The sequence below is a fragment of the Myxocyprinus asiaticus genome, chromosome 34, assembly GCF_019703515.2.
Source record: "Myxocyprinus asiaticus isolate MX2 ecotype Aquarium Trade chromosome 34, UBuf_Myxa_2, whole genome shotgun sequence".
Taxonomy (NCBI): Eukaryota; Metazoa; Chordata; class Actinopteri; order Cypriniformes; family Catostomidae; genus Myxocyprinus; species Myxocyprinus asiaticus.
Window position 1 is genome coordinate 13,255,939 of NC_059377.1, and position 24,596 is coordinate 13,280,534.

At 36.6% G+C, this 24,596-nt stretch overlaps 2 protein-coding genes across 2 annotated transcripts in view; one reads left to right on the top strand and one right to left on the bottom strand.

Moving 5' to 3' along the window:
- Nucleotides 1–850: 850 nt before the first annotated feature.
- LOC127425477 (NADH dehydrogenase [ubiquinone] iron-sulfur protein 6, mitochondrial-like) lies at nucleotides 851–3,747 on the bottom strand. Its single transcript, XM_051671532.1, has 4 exons — nucleotides 3,546–3,747; nucleotides 3,254–3,307; nucleotides 2,929–3,051; nucleotides 851–1,013 (listed from the first exon to the last, which is right to left on the bottom strand). Exons 1-4 carry the CDS (start codon nucleotides 3,687–3,689, stop codon nucleotides 945–947), a joined length of 390 nt encoding a protein of 129 aa, XP_051527492.1. The 5' UTR covers nucleotides 3,690–3,747; the 3' UTR covers nucleotides 851–944.
- Nucleotides 3,748–5,573: 1,826 nt separating this feature from the next.
- LOC127425463 (lysophosphatidylcholine acyltransferase 1) overlaps nucleotides 5,574–24,596 on the top strand; it is a 51,292-nt gene continuing 32,269 nt past the window's right edge. Inside the window, exon 1 of the mRNA XM_051671492.1 lies at nucleotides 5,574–7,287. Within this exon, the coding sequence (XP_051527452.1) occupies nucleotides 7,168–7,287 (120 nt within the window). The 5' untranslated portion in view covers nucleotides 5,574–7,167. The remainder of the gene's footprint in view (nucleotides 7,288–24,596) is intronic.

Sequence of the window (24,596 nt, forward strand, 5' to 3'; positions counted from 1 at the left end):
ATTTGATTTTACACACAAGACCTGTCGGATCATTTAGGGCACATATGCATGACATTAACTCAAGATATTGCTTGCATGCTCCCATTGCAAACTTACTGAACCAAACCACAAAGGATTAAAGACCTTTGAAGATTTACTTATTGTTGGCTTAACCAGTATCGCTCAATACACTTGTAGCAAAGCTTTGCTAACAGTACAGTCAGTCTAAATATACAGGCCTTGGATTGCTATGTACGTCTGTTTATCTATTAGCAATTGTTTTGATGACTGACATCTTGATTTTGGGTAACAGAATGTAACTGCTTGATTTATTTAGTTGGCTTTAATTTAATTATTCGGTTAAATCAATGATCAGTCAACAGTAAAAGCAAATTCTGTTATCATTTTAAGGTAGGGTTGCTCTTCTCCTGGTTATGTAATTCAATGTACAGTGTGTGTATATATACAGTATATACACAGTAATAAATATATGCTTTTCTTTTTATTAAGTTTCTTTTATCACTACATGTGAGAAGATCCAAATGGAAGTGGAGCAAACCAGGTGTAGCAGGAAGGTAACATCCAAATTAAAACTCAAATAGTTATTTTATACATCTTCCTCTTGTCAATAATATGGTAAATGTTTTAGGAAATGCTGACAAATCAATTTCCATTCAATTCTTTTAAGTGCTGGGCATTTTGAAAAGATCACGTGCGCCCTCTGTCTGTGAAAAGTAGTATTGAACCAGGGGCATTTTCTACCAATGAAATTAGTCTAGAGGCATTTCACTTCTCAAGTTTGTTGGTAATAAAATTTTTCTAAAGGCTCCAAAAAAATAAATACATAAAAATCTGAATAAGAGGCTGCAGCTTTCATACAGTAATAATAGTTTATTGTACAGAGAAAAAGTTGCAATATTTTCAATGGGAATAATGTATAGACCACACAAAAAAATTACAGTGCCTCAATGATGATGTTTCTGCTTAAACTGCAACCCACAGTATCCACACGTGCCAACTTTGGTGTCCTTGTCCTGTGAAAAAAATGAATGCATGACACTATCATAAATAATATTTCTATGCAACACACATAGGCACACATGTTTTAATACCTAAACATGCAATTAGTTCAACCGAATCAAGTATTTTCTTCAGGAACATCAAATTATTATTGAAACATGCTTTTGCACTTAAAATAATATTTTGGGTTAAAGTTAAGCTCAATAGACAGCTTTTGTGACTTAATATTGATTACCATAAAAACTATTTTCAACTCAGTCCTCGTTTATTTAAAAATATGGTTACAATAAGGCACTTACAATGGAAGAGAGTGGGGCCAGTCCATAAATGATTAAATACATACGGTTTCAAAATTTTAGCCACATGATGTAAACATTATACATGTTAACATGACTTTGGTGTTAGGAAATCTCTGTTTTACATGATTTTAGTGTGATAAAAATAGCTTATAATGTTTACCGGCATCAAGTCATCATGGCAACAAAGTTGTAATACTGGATATAACTTTACAACTGATAAGGTTAATGAGCAAATTTATACACATTATACACACTCAAGTCATGTATAATGTGTAATGTATAATCTTGTGGCTATACTTCTGGAACAGTGTGTATTTCAATGTTTATGGACTGGCCCCATTCACTTCCACTGCAAGCGTCTTACTGTAACTGCGATTTGTGCTGCTTCTTTTTTTTTTTTTTAAATAAACGAGGGACGAGCTGAAAATATTTTTTGTTATAATCAATAATATACCACAAATGCTGTTGACTGAGCTCAACTTGCTTTAAGCCTGAAAAAATCCTTTAGAGATAGTTCACCCAAATATGAAAATTCTCTCATCATTTATTCACCCTCATGCCATCCCAGATGTGTATGACTTTCTTTCTTCTGCAGAACACAAACGAAGATTTTTATACGAATATCTAAACTCTGTTGGTCCTTACAATGCAAGTAAATGGTGACCAGAAATTTCAAGCTCCAAAAACCACATAAAGGCAGCATAAAAGTAATCTATTTGACTGCAGTGGTTTAATCCATGTCTTCAGAAGCGATACGATAGATGTGGGTGAGAAACAGATCAATATTTAAGTCCTTTTTTACTATAAATCTCCACTTTCACTTTCAAAATGTTATGCTGCATTTATGTGATTTTTGGTCACCGTTCACTTGCATTGTGAGGACCTACGGAGCTGAGATATTCTTCTAAAAATTTTCGTTTCTGTTCTGCGGAAGAAAGAAAGTCATACACATATGGGATGGCATGAGGGTGAGTAAATAATGACAGAATTTTCATTTTTGGGTGACCTATCCCTTTAAGTAATAGCCTAAGTTGAGTTAATACACTCACTGAGCGCTTTATTAGGAGCACCTGTACACCTACTTATTCATATGATTATCTAATCAGCCAACCATGTGGCAGAAGTACAATGCATAAAATCATGCAGATACAGGTCAGGAGCTTCAGCTAACGTTCACATCAACCATCAGAATGAGGCAAAAATGTGATCTCAGTGATTTCGACCGTGGCATGATTGTTGGTGCCAGATGGGCTGGTTTGAGTATTTCTGTAACTGCTGATCTACTGGGATTTTCACACACAACAGTCTCTAGAGTTTACTCAGTATGGTGCCCAAAATAAAAAACATCCAGTGAGCGGCAGTTCTGCAGATGGAAATGCCTTGTTGATGAGAGAGGTCAATGGAGAATGTCCATACTGGTTCTAGCTGACAGAAAGGCTACGGTAACTCAGATAACCACTCTGTACAATTGTAGTGAGCAGAATAGCATCTCAGAATGCACAACACGTCGAACCTTGAGGCGGATGGGCTACAACAGCAGAAGACCACGATGTGCACTTTATTAGGACCACTGTGTTCCTAATAAAGTGCTAAGTGAGTGTAAATGTCATCTAGACTGTCACTTTCTTACCAGGTTGATGTAAACCTTGGGGTGGCCAAGAGCCCCTCCACCTCCATCACAGGACACCACACTTGACTCTACATGTGTCACTGGTTCTTCTGCAACCAAGTTGATTGCAAAGTTCTCATTCACCTGTGTATTTAATGTTTAAAAGATCCATCTGTCAACAAACTGTATTTTACTCATTGCCTTTACTGTATCAAAATGTAAATGCAATGCTTTACCTTACAGCATGTCTAGATCAGAGCACGGATTGCCACCAAGAGTGCATGTACAATTGAATAGTTAATTAGTTTACTAAAACTGTTTGGGGAGTATGTGTATTTGTCGTTACCTCTTTTTGTCTACCGGTGAATCTAGCTCTTCTCGTATCATTTTCGTCATAGACCTGCAATAAAATACGAGCAACCGTTAAACGAAGAGCTAAAACTCCATAATAACACTGACAGAGGCAGCAGGATTTGACGCTGTCCCATCACTGATTGAAACAAGTAATTAAATGCATGAAATACTACAGTACTGCAAGTAAAGTCGAGACATGACATTCGATTCAGCAACATCGAAATGTCAACAATTGCTAATCCAAATAGCCTGTATATTAGGGGCTTGTAGCACTTTATCCTTACCTGTCCGGTATGTGTAATTTTTTCTCCATAATTAGAAACTGGAACACTGTATTGCTGGGATGAAACTGCAGATACTTTCAAAACATTGAGCAAAGTCCTCGTATTTTTACCTAAGGACAAGATCCTTGGAAGGGTGGCTGCCATGTTTGCCCGTGACGATCATTACCTCTGCTGCCCCCTGCTGTCTGAGAACAACGGATTTGTTTATTTCTACTTCTTTGATATGTTTATTTAAACATGTTTCTCTTTACCATACATGATACAAGTTTATTTAGAACATTTATTTCTTATTTTATAAAGCACAACAACAGACCTCTGGCTTAAGTGGCTACTGAGTGTAATGCGCATGCGTGCATCATGACTTTCCTCAAAGTCATTACGTCATAAGAACTCGCACAGTTTCCGTGCGTATGAAGCATGCTGACTCGTACTGATGCATTTTGGGTTTAAATCGGCCTTTGTGCGTTAATACAAGGTAAAGTCAGAAAGGTATGTGATGCATATGTTTTGGTTTGTTTGTTTGGTCCTGTTCGTTTCAATAAAACCCATCAATTTCGTTGCCGCTAGAGAGAAAGTGCTCAGCTAGGTTGTAGGCTAGTTAGTTTTCCTGACCACTAAGTGTGACGTTTACAGTGTTTTGCCAGATTTGTTTTAATGAAGCGTAGCATATCGTCACTCATTAAGTACATAGTGTAGAAAGGAGGTCAGTTTTCTATTCTAGGCTGCAGCTATGAATATTAACTATACAAAAAGAACGAATATTGGTAATCACTTCTGACCTAGACTCTGCCAAAGAGCTTTCAAGGCAAGTCAGTCCACTCGGTGGCCATATTTGGAAAGCTCCTTGACAGCTATTTTCTACACATGCGGCATAAAAGTGCAGCTTCTGTCTACTTGAATGGTGAAAGAGCGAAAATAGTGGTCAAGATTACGATCACAGAAGATATTTCAAATCAGCAGTAAAATCTGACAACACTGGTATCATAAACAGGCAATCTAACAAGGTGATTGCGTTCCATTTTACCTGAAAGGCAGGGACTTCCATATTATATATATATATATATATATATATATATATATATATATATATATATATATATATATATAAAAATATTGTTTTTTTTTTAATTTTTTTTTTTTTTTACATTAGCCATATTGGGCATTCCAGTTTTCCCTTTTATTTTTTTACAAGTGGTCCGTCTTGGGCTAAACAGTCTTTGACTTAGGGTACTTGCGAATGAATAAATTATTGATGCAGTCTTACTGAAATGACTTGATGCACATGCAAATTTCAAACAATTTTCTTTTTTTTTTCTCTTTATCTAGGTTTTGAGACCATGGCACCACTGCTGCTCTCCTGTCTTATTGGTTCCTTGACTCAGCAGTTGTCCCAAGTTGCTAGATATACTGCCCTTGGCTCTTTACCTGCAGCCGGTGCGCAGAGATGCTTCTCCAACATCACAGCTGCAACAGCACGATTCAGGGCAGTCGTCAACCCACCATGCAAACTGCACACTCCATTCCTCTCATCCTTGCTTGGACAATGCCAGCAGTTTGTGTGCGTTCAGCCATCCGCTGGCATGAAGACAAAAACTGCTCTTAAAAGACGCTGCAAAGACTGCTTTTTCATCTGCCGCCGTGGAAGGTTGTTTGTTTTTTGCAAATCTCACCCCAGACACAAGCAGCGGCAGGGGTGAATTATTTGAGGCTTTAGTATTTGTTGTCATACCACTGCTTTATATCTCAAATTAAGTGAGGATGACTTGACTGGCATACTGAGCATGTAAAGTTTCTATTAAAGTTGGACATACTCATCTGAAAACTAAACATAATTCAGACCTTAAAGGGATAGTTCACCTAAAATTTAAAATTCTCTCATTTACTCACCCTCATGCCATCCCAGATGTGTATGACTTTCTTTCTTCTGAACACACACAACATAAAATAATATTTCAGCTCTGTAGGTCCATGCAGTGCAAGTGAATGGTGACCAAATCTTTGAAGCTCCAAAAAACACATAAAAGCAGCAGAAAAGTAATCCATATGACTCCAGTGTTTTAATCCATGTCTTCTCGAGATCCAATTGATTTTGGGTGAGAACAGAATCTAATTCAATTTTCAACATAAATCTTGCCATTGCAGTCTTTAGGCATGACCATGATTTCAAGATTGATTATACTTCCTATTGCTTGTTGCAAGCATTAGATGGTGCTGTAGGAAGTGTAATCGAGCTTGAAATCATAATTGCCTTGGATACTGCAGTTGTCAAGAGTTATTTTGATCTGTTCTCACATGAAACCGATTGGATCGCTTCAGAAGACATGGATTAAACCTCTGGAGTCATATGGATTACTTTTCTGCTGCTTTCATGTGTTTTTTTGGAGCTTCAAAGTTTTGGTCACCATTCACTTGCATTTTATGGACCTACAGAGCTAATATACGATATTCTTCTAAAAATCTTCATTTGTGTTCTGCAGAAGAAAGAAATTCATACACATCTTGGATGGCAGAGGGGTGGGGGACTGTCCCTTTAAAAAATTATATTTTAAAAGACCATTTTGGATCATCTTCCTTTGCTTTTGGCCAAACTTTGTGTCTGTGTCTAGGTTTCTTTTATGATGCTTAATTCTATGATGGCATTCTGAGTTCAGTTTGCAAAGATGATTCAAATTAATGTTCATGTGTAAAACTTATTTATAATTCATGATGATGATGATGCTTGAGGTGGACATTATTTGTGTCATTTCTGTCTTCCAGACATTATTTTTGTTCCTTTTTGTACAGCAGAGGGCGTACAATGCTGAGACTTAAAGCGTCATCAATCAAATGCTTTTCCTAACCTTCTTGATTAAAATCAAAACTATTGACCTTTTTCTGCAAAAGGCTTTATGCCATCTTACAAGGTTTTCTTCCATGCAATTTGATTCTTAAAGTATGTCATCTAGATGGAGTACCAAGAAAAATGGAAACTATTTGTATTGCATTTATTTGAAAATATATAATGCATACTAGGCAAGAAAGCAACATTTGCTTGGTCAGTACATAGGGGGACTGTGTCCAGGCTTACAATTATGTTTAGGCACAGATAAACAACCATATTCCTGCTAGCTTGGGCAGCTCAGCATTCAGAAGTATTATGCTATGAGAAGTCCCTTTTTAAAATATTCTTGTCAACTGTACGACTGAACACAGGAATGACCACCATTTACGAGCGGAATAGTACCACGAATCATTCCCAACGATGGCCAACTGCGGAAAGATGTTTTGTCGATAAGATCCCGGCGATTTGACCACGTGTGCTGTACACGTAAAGAATTCCCTAGGCAATTTTAGAGCGAGAACTAACCAGTTCCCTGTCACTATTATGAAAGACGCCGACAGTGCTTAGTTAGACAGCTCAGAAGTGATGTCAGTACTTGCGTTTATCACGCATGCGCACAATGAAAACGCGTCGCGCGGTGATGCTAATCGTTTGGTAAATTGTAACAGGAGCGGGCAGCGTCAGCATTGAAGCCCAGCACGAGCGACTCAAAACTGAGTTATAGCGCACATAAAACTACAGCAGTCTTAAAAGTGCTTAGTATACAAGACGGACACAGTGCTGAAGCATATTCCTCTTAGAATGAGGTTTGCTTACAGAAAACTACACACAGCGGAGGATGGAGAAGACTCGGAGGTTTCTTCACACTTTAAAAATCCTTTCGTGCACGAGTTAAGATTCACTCCTTTGCAGAAACTCAAGGTAAAGACAACTTCGCCGTTCTGTAAACCATGATTGAGATTTCCCATTGTCAGAATACATACGATGGAAAATGAGTTGACATTTGTGTCACGGAAGAGCACGATGGGTATTCTTATTTGGTTTGGGTTTAGCGATTAGTGACACGCGCCGTGTATACCTGCTGACATGCTGAAAATCTCAGTTTCTCAAATCAAAATTGACGCAGGTGTAGGAGCCATATGAGTCGGGTGGGCGTCAAATAAATTACCAACCATGGCTATAATAACATACTTTTCCACTACAGTGCCCAAAGTTTCTTTGAAAGACTTTCAAACTGACAAACACAAAAACGTCTGCATTTAAAACGCTTTCTCTGTATAGCGCGGCCCCATATAGATAATGAAACAATAATACAGATCTCTTGGATGTGTAAAAAAACAAATACAGGTGAGTAAAGAGACAACTTGGATTAATTGACCCTGTGATGGAAGTATTAACATAAAATCTGCATCTCCTACGTGTAACCTGCAGAGCTTCTACTAGCAAGGGGCTATTTTAGTCTCTGAACCTCACACAAGTAGATGATAATTTATGGTCTCTACAGCAGTACTTGCAGTACCAGTACATAGTTTCTTTCAAAATGTGTCTTAAAGGAAGAGTTCACCCAACAATACAAATTCTCTAATTTACTCAACCTCATGCCATCCCAGATGTTTGACTTTCTTCAGCAGAACACTAATACAATTTTTTAGAAGAATATTTCAGCTCTGTTTGTCCATTCAATTCAAGTGAATGGTCGACAAAACTTTGAAGCTCCAAAAAGCATATGAAGGCAGCATAAAAGTAATCCATATGACTCGATTTTAGGCGAGAACAGACCAAAATATAACTCCTTTTTCACTATTAAGCTTGACATCTGCAGTCTCCTTGGTGATCAAGATTTCAAGCTCGATTACACTTTCTATTGCGCCATCTATTGCTCTGCTTATGCGTTAAGCACTAGGAAGTGTAATCGAGCTTGAAATCATGATTGTGCCTAGAGACTACAATGTCAAGATGTACAGTGAAAAAGGAGTTATATTTTGGTCTGTTCTCGCCTAAAACTGATTAGAGCGCTTTAGAAAACATGGATTTCACCAGCGGAGTCTTATGGGTTACTTTTATGGATAGCCTTCATTTTCTTTTTGGAGCTTCACAGTTTTGGATGCCTTTATGGACCTATAGACCTGACATATTCTTGCAAAAAGCTACAATGCTTCAAAGAGGGTGAAATTGTACTCGTATTATAAGTAGGTAGAACAGTACTGTAATCTTGCTAATGACACTCCAGCTATACTATAACTATTTAGCTACCTAATTGCAATTCACTCCCACAGCTATCAATATAACAAGTTAGCGAAAACACAACTCTACTTTGTCACTTTATGTTAACTAAATATCTTGCATTATAATCAATGAGGTTGTTCACACTGGAAGCGACCTTTCCGTCACACCGCATCACGCCTTCAGTTGACGGATGCCACGATACTATTTTAGCTCCCCGCCCCCCCCCACACACATACATTTTCAAACTAAATCTATGCCATTGCCTTCAAGTGGTCTCAAGTGTCTTTCACAGGAGATATGTGAGAACACAGTGTTTCAAACTCTTAAACAACTACCCCTGTTTAACTGTCATCTCTATCTTCCCATCCACCCTACAGCCTTTCCTGTTGGTTGTAGGAAATGGAAAGCAAAGACACTGTCACACAGGAAATATATCGGAGCCACCGATCTGATAATAGAATCCACAGTTATCCTCACATTTCATCAGGTAGAGAGGAGTTTAGAGACTTCTGAAGGACACTGTGCTCAGATTTCATAAACCAGAAAAGGTCAGATCTCTGAGCACTAGGAAGTAGGTTTTGATCTGACAAGCAGTAAAAACCTGTTTATTTTTTTATTGTTTGTGGTCTGAACAATAAAAAGTCACATGAAGTCCTAAGTACCCACCTGATTCAAACCATTTGAATCCATATGTAATTTGAAATATCATTAAATTTAGATTTTTGTAAGTGCGTTTTAGTTTATTACAAGTTTTTTTTCCTCATTCTGGATGCAACATGACTACCCTCATATACAAATGAGGTTACTATGCACAGTAATGTCTACAGTTGTCTAAAATCACTCTTATGCTCACATACTGCATTATGTATTAAATGGTGAGTGAAGTCTTTCAGACACAGCATATGCATGAATGTGTTCATGCTGAGATTTTATGAGGACATGAGCATGGATTTGACAATTTTTTTTATTTATTGGGTGCAGTGTAAACAAATACTAAAACCATGTGTCTGAACATGCATACTTCACTACTATATATGCCAAAAGCAATATGCCAATTGTGCAGTATGCACAAAACTGTAAACGAGAAATACTCCGGATGACCTATTTCAGGTGAGATTCTGAATTGCGTATCCACTGGACACTTTTCTGTCCCATAATGCCTCAGGACCTGAAGAGAAGTCACGTTCAAAACGCTGAATTAAAAATGTATATATTTACATTTGTGTCAGATGTATGCTTTTGGAGCGTCTCGCTGGTTTTCAGCGCAGTTAACGGTGCGTTTTAGGATGCTGTAGAAAGTTAAAAGTAGCGGAAACTATGAAAATCGCTTCCTCGTGATCCCTGCATTCTGTTGTGCTTTGTCCAGCTGTCAAGAACACATCCTGATCTGCTTTTATTCTGTGGCTGCACAGCTTTTGAGGTTTGTTGAAGCGCGATGACTGCCCCCTGCTGACACGGCTCATAAAATGTTTTCTGTACATATTCTTGTAAAAGGGAGGAAGCTCTATAAGACTTCTGTACTAATCAGACTGATTTCAGCATTTGAGTGTCATTAGCTTTGCTCACAGTCAAGTGGCAGGTTGGCAAAAATCAATGGAGACCAATAAATTGGTCATGAGTAGGCTTGGAAATTCCTGCTGTGAGGCCATACATTTGCATTACATTTCAACCCCGGAAAGCCACTATTGCTCTCTTGGGTTTCTATTTTTCTTGATGGCATTTCTTCATGGACATGTCCTGACGAGTGCCGAGTCCTTTTTAGTGCTTTCACTGTTACGTAACATATCTTTGAGCAGCTATAGTGAAGACTGGCAGAATTCCTCATTCTCTATAACTGTTCTCCAGGCGACCAGTTGTGAGCATGAGCTTAGCACGTCACTGTGTCTGGAGGCACTGTAAGTCTTGGATGCTTCTTAGTGTGTTCCCTAAAATAACACTAGAGCTTATGTTGTTGAAGATCTTGATTAATGGTGATCCTAAGGGAATGTGGAGCAAAGTAGGAACTTAGGGTGCTGAGAATTGCTCACTAGCAAGAGTCAGAATTTTCCTTCTACACTATATGCTTCAGATGGCCAAGACTGATTCAACTGCTTCATGTCATGCCACCCTTTTCTCTCAACACACTCTTTGATTGGTTTAGTGTGGTTGTGTACAAAGCAGATTTGTATTCTGGCTTAGACAATTAACTGATGGGAGTCACTGAACTCCTTTGGAAGATCCACAATAAAATCAAATGCACAAAACATATTAAAGGGATAGTTCACCCAAAAATGAAAATTCTCTCACTCTCATGCCATCCCAGATGTGTATGACGGACTTTCTTCTGCTGATCACAAAGATTTTTAGAAGAATATTTCAGCTCTGTAGGTCCATACAATGCAAGTGAATGGTGACCAAATCTTTGAAGGTCCGAAAAACACACAAAAGCAGCATAAAAGTAATCCACATGACTCCAGTGTATAAATCCATGTCTTCTGAAGTGATATGATAGGTGTGGGTGAGAAACAGATCAATATTTAAGTACGTTTTTAACCATAAATTCTCCTCCCTGCTCAGTAGGTGGTGATATGCACGAAGAATGTGAATTGCCAAAAACAAAAGAAGAATGTGAAAGTGGAGATTTATAGTACAAAAAGGATTTGAATATTGATATGTTTCTGTTTATATTTTAAAACACTATTGGTTAGGTTCAGGCAAAAGTTTTAGGTTAGGGAGGTATGTTTTAAAAAAAATAATTATCTAAAATTCACCTGAAAACTGCATCTGAATACGACACCATTTTACTTGCTTTTGGTGCACCCAGCTGGACATTTAACTGAAAACCTGCAGCCAAACGTGACATACGGCTCGTAAATTTTGAATTGCCAAAATGTTGTAATGTTCACGTAAATTTCATGAGACCAGGCTGAATAAATACACAAAACAATCCTATTGATTTAAAGGAATTGTTCACTCATAATATTCTGTTATTACTGTGTTTACCTCATGTCATTCAAAACAAGTATGACTTTCTTCTGCAGAACACAATAGCCATTTTAAAGAATGTTGTTGTTGCTGATTTCCATACAGTAGCAGTCGATGGTGATTTAGGGTGTGTTCACACTTGGCAGGTTTGGTTCGATTAAAACGAACTCTGGTGAGATTGCTCTGTTAGTGCGGTTCATTTGAACAAGTGTGAACGCTGTCACCCGAACCTTGGTGCGCACCAGACAAGCTTGCCGAGACCGCCTGAATAGTGGGTCTCGGTCTGCTTCCAAATGAACTCTGGTTCGATTGATATATGAATGCAACCTGGACCAAAGACGTCTAAATGGACCAAAAACAGGAAGCAATTTGCCTAATACTGACCTCAAGCATACCTGGTTCTTCTCATCATATGAGCTATGTTGCCCATTACAGTTCGGTACAGGCGTCAGAACCGCCGTCAGCCGTCCTTGCAGCATATCTTTGTTTGTGTGTGCAATGGAGGAATTCCTGGTGCTGTTTTGACTCCTTTACACATTTTATTAGCTCTTCGTTTGTTCTCAGCTGGTAAAAATACCACCATATATAAATATAATGAGCGCATTTCGCCCAGCAGCCAGCATTGTTTTGGATGATCGTTAACTTCCATCATAGAAGCTGTCCAATCAGGTTGTGACTTTTTCCTGATGCCTTTTGTTTCGTATCTTTAGGTTCGGTGTTAAAAATGCCAGTGTGAATGCTAAGCGAACCAGAACTAAATGTATCAATTTCTTTTTTTGGTCCGGACCAAGTGAACCGAACTACAAGTGTGAACACACCCTAAATTTTAAAGCTAAAATAAAAGCACCCAAAAGTATCATAAAAGTAGTCCATGTCACTCATGTGCCATATTCCAAGACCTCTGAAGGCATATGATCACTTTATTTGTGAACCAACCAAAATGTAGGTTATTATTCACTTTCAAATCATCGATCAACTCCTGTAAACAGAGCACAAATAAAATGTGGTGACATGTTAGTGACATCAAACCTCATTGGTTTTTGTCTCATGAGATTTTATCTTTTGGCTTGGGCCAGTATGTAACGACTCGGCGACCGATATGGGTTTTTTAATGGCCGATATCCACTAACACTATATTTACTCAATTTCACACAAAACAAAACAATAATGTTGTATTTTAAATGGTAAATAGCAGTCTCTTCAGATTTCTGTTTAGTCATCAAATTTTAGTAATTTATTTACACGAAGAAATTGTTAATATATTTGGAAGAAGGAAATAACAGAACACACAGTAGTCCAGCAACCATGGATGGCATGTCCATGTTAGCAATCGCATTTACTCAAAAAATACCAAATCAAACCAATTGTACATACAGTGCATAGCAGTGGCGGGCCGTGCATTTAAAGTTTAGGCCTTCAGTGTGATTCATGCGATTAAGAAAACACAGTTTCACAATGAATAAGACACCATATGCCTTTGGGCATCACACATTATGTCACAGCTAACTAGTAATACCAATTGACATTTTAAAAACATGTCCACGCACGAAAGCCAGAACTTGAAACTACACTTAATGTTCAAGCAAGCCTAATTTTAACTGCAGTATGACTATTTGTGAAATAAACGTCTCCCGAACAAACATACAAAAATCATCATTTTTCATATGAATCTACCAAGGAGGTCTATAATACCTGGAAAAATCTATCTAATAATATTTGCAATTTTAATTGTTGCTTGCAATAAATTTCGTTTCGTCAGGGTACACGGTTATGCTGCGTTCCATTCAAGTTGGATGAGGGATATTCCCACTTGATATCTCCGATCTCGGACCATAAATGCATTCCATTCCATGATATTCGGAACTGCAACACTCCCGTTAGCTTAGCAGGGGTTTGACACTCATTGGAGATTAGAGCCCGGCCGATATGGGATTTGATACCGATTTTAGAGAGGGGAAATTCAATGATTACCGATATGGTGGCCGATATATTAAATTTTTGAGCTGGAATGAAATCTATGTGGATTCTTCACCGATTTTGCACCGATATGACTATGCAAAATTACTCAGAAGGCCTTATTTGACATTATTATTATACATTGTCAACAAATTCTAGAAATGAACACTGAGAAAATAAAGAATAAATTCAAATAAAATAAAAAGCTAAATAAACATCAGTACTGTTTAGTATCAGTCAAATGCTGACCATTAAAATAAAGAATAAATTAAAATAAAACAGCTAGCTAAATAAACATAAGTACTGTTTAGTATCAGTCAAATGATGACCATTTAAATAAAGAATAAATAAAAATAAAATAAATAGCTAAATAAACATCAGTACTGTATGTTTAATATCAGTCAAATGCTGACCATTAAAATAAAGAATAAATTCAAATAAAATAAAAAGCTAAATAAACATCAGTACTGTTTAGTATCAGTCAAATGCTGACCATTAAAATAAAGAATAAATTAAAATAAAACAGCTAGCTAAATAAACATCAGTACGGTTTAGTATCAGTCAAATGCTGACTATTTAAATAAAGAATAAATAAAAATAAAATAAATAGCTAAATAAACATCAGTACTGTATGTTTAATATCAGTCAAATGCTGACCATTAAAATAAAGAATAAATTAAAATAAAACAGCTAGCTAAATAAACATAAGTACTGTTTAGTATCAGTCAAATGCTGACCATTTAAATAAAGAATAAATAAAAATAAAATAAATAGCTAAATAAACATCAGTACTGTATGTTTAATATCAGTCAAATGCTGACCATTAAAATAAAGAATAAATTCAAATAAAATAAAAAGCTAAATAAACATCAGTACTGTTTAGTATCAGTCAAATGCTGACCATTAAAATAAAGAATAAATTAAAATAAAACAGCTAGCTAAATAAACATCAGTACGGTTTAGTATCAGTCAAATGCTGACTATTTAAATAAAGAATAAATAAAAATAAAATAAATAGCTAAATAAACATCAGTACTGTATGTTTAATATCAGTCAAATGCTGACCATTAAAATAAAGAATAAATAAAAATAAATAAATAGCTAAATAAACATCAGTACTGCTTAGTATCAGTCAAATGCTGACCGTTTTAAATAAATAAATAAATAGCTAAATAAACATCACTACTGTTTAGTATCAGTCAAATGCTGACCATTTAAATAAAGAATAAATAAAAATAAAATAAATAGCTAAATAAACATCAGTACTGTTTAGTATCAGTCAAATGCTGACCGTTTAAATAAAGAATAATTAAAAATAAATAGCTAAATAAACATCAGTACTGTTTAGTATCAGTCAAATGCTGACCGTTTAAATAAAGAATAATTAAAAATAAATAGCTAAATAAACATCAGTACTGTTTAATATCAGTCAAATGTTGACCATTTAAATAAAGAATAAATAAAAATAAAATAAATAGCTAAACATCAGTACTGTTTAGTATCAGTCAAATGCTGACCTTTAAATAAAGAATAAATAAAAATAAATAGCTAAATAAACATCACTACTGTTTAGTATCAGTCAAATGCTGACCATTTAAATAAAGAATAAATAAAAATAAAATAAATAGCTAAATAAACGTCAGTACTGTATGTTTAGTATCAGTCAAATGCTGACCATTAAAATAAAGAATAAATAAAAATAAAATAAATAGCTAAATAAACATCAGTACTGTATGTTTAGTATCAGTCAAATGCTGACTATATTAATACTGCCGAGACGAGAGATAAACAGCTGCAGCGGTGTTACACCGTATTCTGCTATGCAAGTTCAGGGGAAACTTTCAACAGTGGAAAACCAGACTTCTAAATATTACATTTTATAAATGCAACGACTGGAATTATTCGGTTGAAGGGGGTACCAAACTGTGAATCCTGAACAAAACAGTTTGGTGAATACATGTTTACACATTAGCTTCCACTCAGCTGACAACAATGAAAGTAGCTACGTGATTAGCTAGTTAGCTATAAGCTCGTTGTCACGGAGAGTAAAAGACAGACGTTGTTTATTTTACTTTCCAGCATTGAGTCTCACCAACTAGGTAACAGCGTAGCGTGAAATCAACACTCAACAGACACAATCCACCACCGCACTGTTGTCTGCTGAGCTGCAAAAAGATGCTCTGATGTTTACCTTTCAATCTGCTACATTACTGACTGCACTGACAAACTATAGCTGGCTAACAGCAAACAGACATGAGTGACATGGTTGTCAGGGACAGGGTTAATGTTATATTTGTAATCTTGAAAAGGGAAAATGATGGGGTCATTGTTTATTAACTTTCCAGTATGTATTTACTAGTTAACTAGTTAACAACTGATATATCGGTCGGGCACTATTAGAGATGTCTCCCAGCAACCCAACTGATAAACAGTGCTGCAGCACTAGCATCTGTGCTTCAGGTGTACGATTATCAAAAGAGATTATAATGTTTTATACACCTGTTTCTACAGGCGTTTGTTAAACAAGCTTTAATATCATGTAATGTGGAAACGAACTCATTTATCGATATTACTTAATAAAGTGAATGTTTATCACTTACTTTGTTTATCTCCCTGAGTGTCGACATGTTTGTGTGACATCATGCCCCTGCATCTCGCTGAAATCTGAATTGAGAATTACTGCATGTGCCTACAAGTTGTAATTCTGACTTCAAGATGTACTCCATTGCACTTTTCACAGTTGAATGGAACGCAGCACTACTTTTCAAAACTTGATCTGACACTGAATGCTCAAGCAGCCTAATTTACACTTAGAAAACTCCTGATGTTGCTATAACAATGCAAAAAGCCCTTACCAATTTACTTGAAGTGAAAATCAGCCCTCCTTTCCTGTTTAATAAATTAAGCAATCGCACAGTCATGCAGAACATCTCAGGTTTTTAAATCCATAAGGATCTCTTTCTCAATGGCGATAGCGGCAGTGATGACAGTCGACTCGTCAGCAAAATCTCACACACTTCGCTTTCAAATTACGTCACTTAAAGCGTGATTGCGTCACTCAAGGCCAGCTAGAAGGCCTCGACCGGGACATATCCTAAAGATCACACCCACCAAGAACAAATAAATCAATCTGATTGGCTGAGGAATCTGAAAATATGACTTTAGTTGCTCATTCATTTGCACTGTTGAGGGATTCTGTGGAAATTCTGAAGGCCTGACGGGATGTAGCTCAAATTCACGCGCTGCTTTGGGCATGTGATTTGTGAAACAGTTTTCACACTTTGCTTGTAAGCATCAAGGAATAAATTCTGACTGGATAAACTTTTCATTTTTCTCTATTTGTTTGTAGATTCATTAAGAGTGGAAAGTGATTAAAAATACATAGGCAAAAAGGTGATTGAGAAATATTGAAAATTGATGAAAAATATTTATTTATTTGGCATGTTAGGCCAGCAGAGAAGGCTTTGCTGGCCCTGAGAATTCACCACTGGTGCATAGTGAATAAGACATTTACTTATAGCACACGTGAAGCACTTTTACCATGGGCTGCATCTGAAAATGTAGGCAGGTGACTTGCTACCTTGTTGTCTAATCAGTTAATGGCTTAATTAACAGCTGTTTTGAACGAATGGAACTCTTGAGGAAACTGGTCTCTGAACAGTTTGAAAAGCATCTTATTTTCATCGTACCTCCGCATACAGCCTCCGGAGGCAGCATTTTCTGGTTTCGGATGCAGCCTTGAAGTTGCACTCATGCTTTGTGCGGATCCAGTGCGAGCCTCAATCTCCTGACAGTTTAAATGGCCTGGATCGCCTGCATGGATTGTTACGTAGTGACCGTCATGTCTTGTGCATCAGAGGAACTTTTGATCCTGATTCTGAAGTTTTTGATTCTGGCTGATAGGATACATGCTTCAGAGGAAGATATTAGATGAGTGCTCGACGGGAAGAAAACACTGGATTTTCGTGAGGTTTGTGAATTACATCTGTTTAAACAAGATATATGCATATTTGCAAACGGTATATAATAGAAGTTTTATTGATATTTGCCTTTTATCATTAGAAAAGTGACAGGGAACTGTTGAGGAGAGACTGTTAGAATACGTGCTTCAGAAGAAGATTTATGAGCAGTCCACAAGATGCTGAAGTTGTGTGAGGTTGGTTTATTACATCTGTTTAAACGAGATATGTGCATATTAGCAGACGGTATATGATATTAGTTTTATTGATATTTGCCTTTTTATCGTTAGACAAGACAGTCAAAAGTTACAGAGAACTGTTGAGGAGAGAGAGGGAGAATGAAACAGGTGAGCACTTTAACATTATGAGCTCAAACGCGTCGTCAGCAGCGGACCGTTTAAATGACACTGTTGCACACTGGTCTGTTATTGTTGTAACACGATGCATGTAACAACAAAACGAACCGTGACTGGTCGTTTTCCTGTCTCAGTCAATTCACATGCAAGCAGGCAATTTTCGGCACCCTCAAGAAAAAAATTGGCCAAACGGGAAAATTTATTGGCCGATGCGGTAATTAAAAAGTCAGAATATCACTACTCAGGACACCAGCAACTGCATAGCTACACCCAGAACACTTGAATCACCCACAACACCCTAGCATCCTGGTGCCAGATTTTACATGGGCAAGTACCACTCCCATTTTCTTCAGAAAATGTAACAATCCAGTTTTCAGATAGGCCACGTCACTGAAGACCTCTTCATTCCTACATTTTTAGGTGTTATCTTGTATTGCTTGTTTATTTATTTATTTTCCTTACTCAGAGTAGCTCTTAACACCACTCAAAGGGAGAAGCATCATCTACCTGCTCTTTTACGGTGGTTTTAAAAGCTATAGCTGCAGAATACAGCTTAGGGTGAATACGGCTTCTTAACGGTAGAGATTGGATGCACATCCCCCGTCCCCCCCCTCAGGCTGGGAGCAGATGGAGTATAGGGACAGAGAGCAAGGGGGGAGGTTGTTAATGGGACCTCATAGGCTGGGATCAGTGCTGTGTCTCTTGCTTCTGGGACATGATACAATGGGTTGGAGTGGGTAAAGGTTAAGATTGGGTTAATAATTCTTGTTCCTAAACGAATAGCTGATCCAAAAAATAAAAATTGTCATTTATTTACTCACCCTCATGTTGTTCCTAACCTGTGTGCAGTTGTTTTATCCATGGACCACAAAAAGAGAATTTCTGAAGAACCTTTACAAGGCACTTTTCCATACAATGACATTTCATATTGACATGTCTGTGAAGCTATCATATGGTTTCAGAAGACTTTGTTTGTCCTTCATGAACTGTGTAAAGATTCTTCAAAATTTTCTCTCTTGTGTTTTCGCCAGAAAAAATAACAGAATGCATCTCTCTTTATTGCTGTCTCTCTCGCTTCCTCGCTCTGCCAATAGAGTAATTGCCTCAGCCTCTAGATCAGTTTAATCTTTCTGTCAGGGCGGACCACAGGTGTTGACAGCTGCTCCAGATAAATAAATAAACACTAAACAGGCCACACCATCCTTACCTACGGTTCATCTCTTCCTAATGGAGCTGTCGTGTGAGCCCATCCACATTTAATCACTGCTCTCACATAGATGCTCTGACACAACTCTGATCACACTAAGACAAACCTTAACCAGTTGTGTTATGGATAACACCCAATACATTTAACAAGACTGGTGTGTTACACAATTGGACATGTCAAATGAAGTATTTGGAAGTGTAAGACATGACAACTTTATTCCAGTCTCCACAAATTAAGCAGTGTGAAAAATAAATCTACTCTTGGAATACCTGTGTAGAAAAGCCATGCATATTCAGACTGTTTAATGAAATCGTGCATTTACAATGTGGTCAGTCAAATCATGTCGCACCAGATCATTTACTTAAAACTGAACATTCTGTCATTATCTACCCACCCTTATGTCCCTTGATACTCGCGTGACTTTTCCTGTTGAAAAACGTCAACCTCTCTTTAAGGGATGTTAATGATGATCAGTTATTCGTTGTTAATCATTTGATCGATTAAGCTTATCGATTAATACATTTCAGCACAAATGCATTATCTTTCCAGGTGATACAGAAAATACTGTCTATACAGTCATGCGCCGCTAGAGGATGTATTGCCACTTGCACGTTGCATGTCACATCCTGTTCGAAACACTAACGCGCATCCCTAACTTGCTTGTAAAGATGAAGCCAGAGACCTTCTGCAAGGTTAGCAACACAGTGCATAACGCGGTGGTCCACTGGTGAGGAGACGAGGCCTTTTTTTTATTTTTTTTTTTTTAATTTATTTTTTTTAAATGGATGTCTATGGAGAAGATGCTTCAGTGTGCTGAATAAACTGCTTTTGTGAGGAAACTTAATCATCTCTTCATGAATTGACTGCCTGTCCACCAATCTTCAACATGTTTTACACTAAACAATCCTTTTGGAATTAACTATGTGTGGAGTTTACTACAATAAAATTGCTGTTTTATAAAAGATGCAGACAATTTTGTGACAGGTAGGTGTCTGTTTGCGGCTCACCCATTCATTTGTATGGTGTCCGCATACGGTGACTTGCTGTCATAACACGCTAGATGACCGTTACGCTCTTTACTGTGGTAAAACTGCGGAGGTTGTTATTTCTAAAAGATCTCTGAAGCGACGCTTTTCTCTGTAAAAGTGCAAACGGTTACATTTTTTGAGTGTCACGCTGTACACCTCTTAAAGTTTACTATTGTCATTGTTGATGATTAATATATTTTCATTCATTAACATTAACGATTGTCGATCAAGGAACTTTCTTAAAATTTGCAACTTTTACATACAACGAAAATGTATGGTGATCGCAGTGGCTATTAAGTTAATATGCAATTACACATACACACATAATAAATATACAGTGTATATATAATAAATATGTTGGGTGTAGATTTGAACTCCGGTTCCCTTTCATGCTAAATAAAAACTGAACAACTAGACTATTCTGTTCTACACTTAAAGAACTACCAAGCTGATAAAAAGTGTTATTTTCCCCCTTTGTGTTATTTTTTGGTTATGCCTTAACTAGCCTAGGGCAAAAATAAAATTAAAATAAATAATAATAATAAAATACATTTAAATAAAGTAAAATTAAATTAAATAAAAAAAATAAATTTAATGAAAAATAATTAAAAATAAATAAAATGGGTGATAGAGTCTCTTGTAACAATGGTCAGTGAAATATCTGCTAACTCAAGTGGCATGTGCCTTCACATGTCATGAGTCAGTCCATTTTTCTTGGAACTTGGAAGCACATACTCTCAGGCAGATTAAATATTCATTAACCATTCCGGGTCTGAATGTGTGTGCGGCATTTTTTTCTGTTTAGTCATGGGTTCTTGTGACACTCTAGCCACATCTCTGTTAGCTTTTAGCTAAAATCCACCAGGTTTAAACTTTTATCATTTTAGCACCAAGCTTCAATAAAATGACATCAAAACATATTATGATCTGAATGATACAAGTATCTTGTTTACTTATTTAGCATGTTTATTTTTTAATATAGGGTAACCTTCTTAAGAAATGTATTCTGACTTTCAGCATGAACCTAATTTGACCTGTTTGGAGTCTGAAAGCCCCAAGGCCCATCTCAAAAAAACATACTTGAGGTGTTGAAACATAATGACCTTTTTTGTTCTCAAAATAATATTTATAACTTTTATATAAATTTTACATTATAAAATTAGAAAATAAATACATATAAAATTGATTACAGAAGAATGTTACTATACTGTTACTATCACCTTTTGAAGAAGTGCAGTGCCAACTTTCTCAATTATATCTGCCCACTGGGATTTGATTAGGTCAAAGGAACATGTACAAAAAATGTCAAATTTACTATTGTTATTTTTACACATACAGCATTAGGTTCTCTGGGATGCCACAAATAAAGAACACAAAGTTAATTGCAACTATGAGGGTTAAAGCTCAAACTTAAAATCACTGGAGCAATTCAAGGTATTAAACAGGGTTCCTGCTGATCCTTAAAAAGTCTTAAAATGTCTTAAATTCAGTTTTCCAAAATGTAAGGTCTTAAATATCTTAAATGATACAACAAAAGTCAAAAATTTTATTTAAAGAGAAATACATCGACTTAATTGTGATTCTGGCTTTTCCTTTTTAAATGGCCAATGTCATAATAATATTCTAATACATTATTTTTAATGTGGATTGACGGCAGCAGTCATGCTTCAGCTCGTTTGTGAGTCACTCTTAGGGATTTAGAAGTCATCAGGATGACTTCTAAGCTGTCGTGGGTTTAGGGGTAACTTTTAGCATTAAAATGCTTCATGAATTACTCTTAGATGAAAATTTTACGAGTCCTAAAATTAGGAGTGACACGCCCCTAATTTTTAAGAATTGCTCCTAAATTTCCACTTTAAGAGCTACTTTTTTGTGAATACGGGCCCTGAGCTTTCTCCTCTAGAGATGTATGAACAATGAACAACTGAAAACTGTCTGGTCAAGGGAAGTAGTTTGTGATTTTGTACAGGAATTGAGGAAATACTCTTGTGCAGTGAATGAAGTTTGGATTGACTATGTGTTTTTGCAGAAAAGCAGTTATTTAAACCATGCTGTGGTGGTTTAATTTCACATGCAAAGTCGTTTCCAGTTGACATGAGCCATTCCCACACCTAAATTCTCCTCTTGTCTGCTTTTATAATCTCAGTTGATATTGCTCACTTTTTTGGTTTCTCTTCTCCTTTTCCTGTTTCCTCTTCTCTATCTCCCTTCTATGTGATCTTGTTTTTCATAGGTTAACATGCCTATAGGAGTGAAATATGTGATGTTCTTGTGCTCTGACCTAATGGCTCACTTTGTACAATCAGGAATGGCTCACCATATGCATCTAATTATGCTAGAGCACATTTGGATTTTTCTGTTATTTTACACTTTCTAGAACGTAAACAAGCACGAGAACTCCACCCAACTGCACAAATATCCTTATATGGTGGAACAGAATGCAATATAAAGTCGTACATTTTCAAACATAATGTATGATTTGCTAATCGGTTAAGCATTTATTCTAAGAAAAAAACCGAACAACAACAAATATGTTTGCAAGCTTCATAGAGTGTACAGCTATTGGAATATTTCTATATACATATATATTCCTCTGCATAGTGCATATCTTTGTCTCCTCTTCCCTCCTAGCTTTTAAAATTGCTTTCTTATTATGGACATGCACAGATATAAATGCATATTGTTACATTGGATATTCCAAATTACATGATGCATGCATAATAAAATATGACCAAATTCAGATTCTAAATATTATTGAATTGAGGTCATTCATTTAATTATTTTGTTTAGTCACTTACTCATTTATTCACACTTGCACCCCTAAAACTCATCAGAAAATCCAGTTAATACACACTGGCATACTGTTTTGTGAGCACATGTTTATATGTGTATGTAACAGTCTAAGGACGGGCAAGGAGGCGGCGGGAACTGGCTGAACAATAATCAAACTTTAATGATATAAATTAACTTAAAACAACTTAAAACATAAGGACACAGACACACCTGCAACGTGGCCATGTGCGTCTCTCTCTCGAACCAGTGTCTCCAGCTGCCCCTTATCTCGCTCTCCCACGGATCAGCTGATTCAGTGCCGGCCGTGCTCCATCACAGCCCGGCCATGCCCTCCACCTCGTCACACTTGCATACTTTTCAGAAAGTGTACTTATTAGAACATTGTCAGGCAGTTTCTGCCTTATATAAAGCACAATTTGTTCATTTTGACGTAGGATCAAATATTACAATAGGGAATTTATTTGATCTTATATAGGGCTTAGGGATGTCAATGATTATCTGTTAATTGGTTAATTGCCGTTAAGAATTTAACCGACTAAAAATGTATTAACCGACAATGTATGTTATATGTACCATTTCTCCAGAGCACACATAGCCTATGTTAACTTTTATACCACACGAGGGCATACTTCACATTTGCAGTTGAGAAAAACTACTGGCGCGCAATAAATAAGACATCGGTGCCATCAGAGAGGGTGTTTTCTGCAGCTGGACTTACAGTGAACAGACTGCACGCACAACTCACCCCTGAACACGTAGATATGCTCATTTTTCTAAATACAATCCAATAGGCCTTGGCCTTAAATATGTTGTGGTGAGTTTGAGTATTTTACCGTGCTCACAACTCCCTCCTACACATGTAGATGAATACATTTTCTTAAATACAAACCAGTAGGATTTCAGTTTATTGTGGGGAGGTCTTTTTTTATTTTCCTTTTATACAGCACTTTTTTATTTAAAAAACGGGTTTGGTTTGGTCTGCCTTTGCTAGTCTAGAAATGGCAGTAGTTGTGCCCCATTTGACATTGTTTTTTTGGCGGCGCCATTTGTTGAATAAGGACTGGCGTAAATGAGCAGCCGTTTCGAGCGAGAGCCTTACTGTTTTATTATTTTGTTCGTTTAAATAGTTTGTGCTTCATATTGTTTCACATAACTAATGTGCTGCTATTATTGTTTAAATAATTCGAAAAAGACGTGTGTTTTGTATCTTAATTATTAATGATTAACCGATTATTGATTGTTAACTTGTTCAACTATCGGTTAAGGAAAATGCACGAAATCTGCAACCGTAGTAGGGCTGGGTGAAAATAGCACATTTCTGATGCATCACGATCTTCGTTTGAACAATCTCGATATTGATTCTTAAATCCCAAGATGAATCTTTCACTTGATGTGGCAACCCTCTATATAATGCAAGTAAATCACTCACGTGAAACAAAATCTCGCGCTATGCGACTAAAAATGTCAATGATTAGCCACTGGCTGGTAAATGTTCAGATTTCACTCACCAGTGATTGAGTTGTATAATGGTGAAGAAGTTATTAGCAACGAGATCTTTTTACTGCGTGTTAAGAGTAAAAGTTTGGTTTAACTCGTTCTGTGTGTCCAAAGACGAGAACCACAGATCCATGTCATGAATAATGTCTCTTTTAATACCCTTTCTGTTTTTTTTTTTTTTTTTTTTTTGTTTTTTTTACAGTCTGTTGTTGATTAAAAATAACAAAAGAAACATTTAATTCTA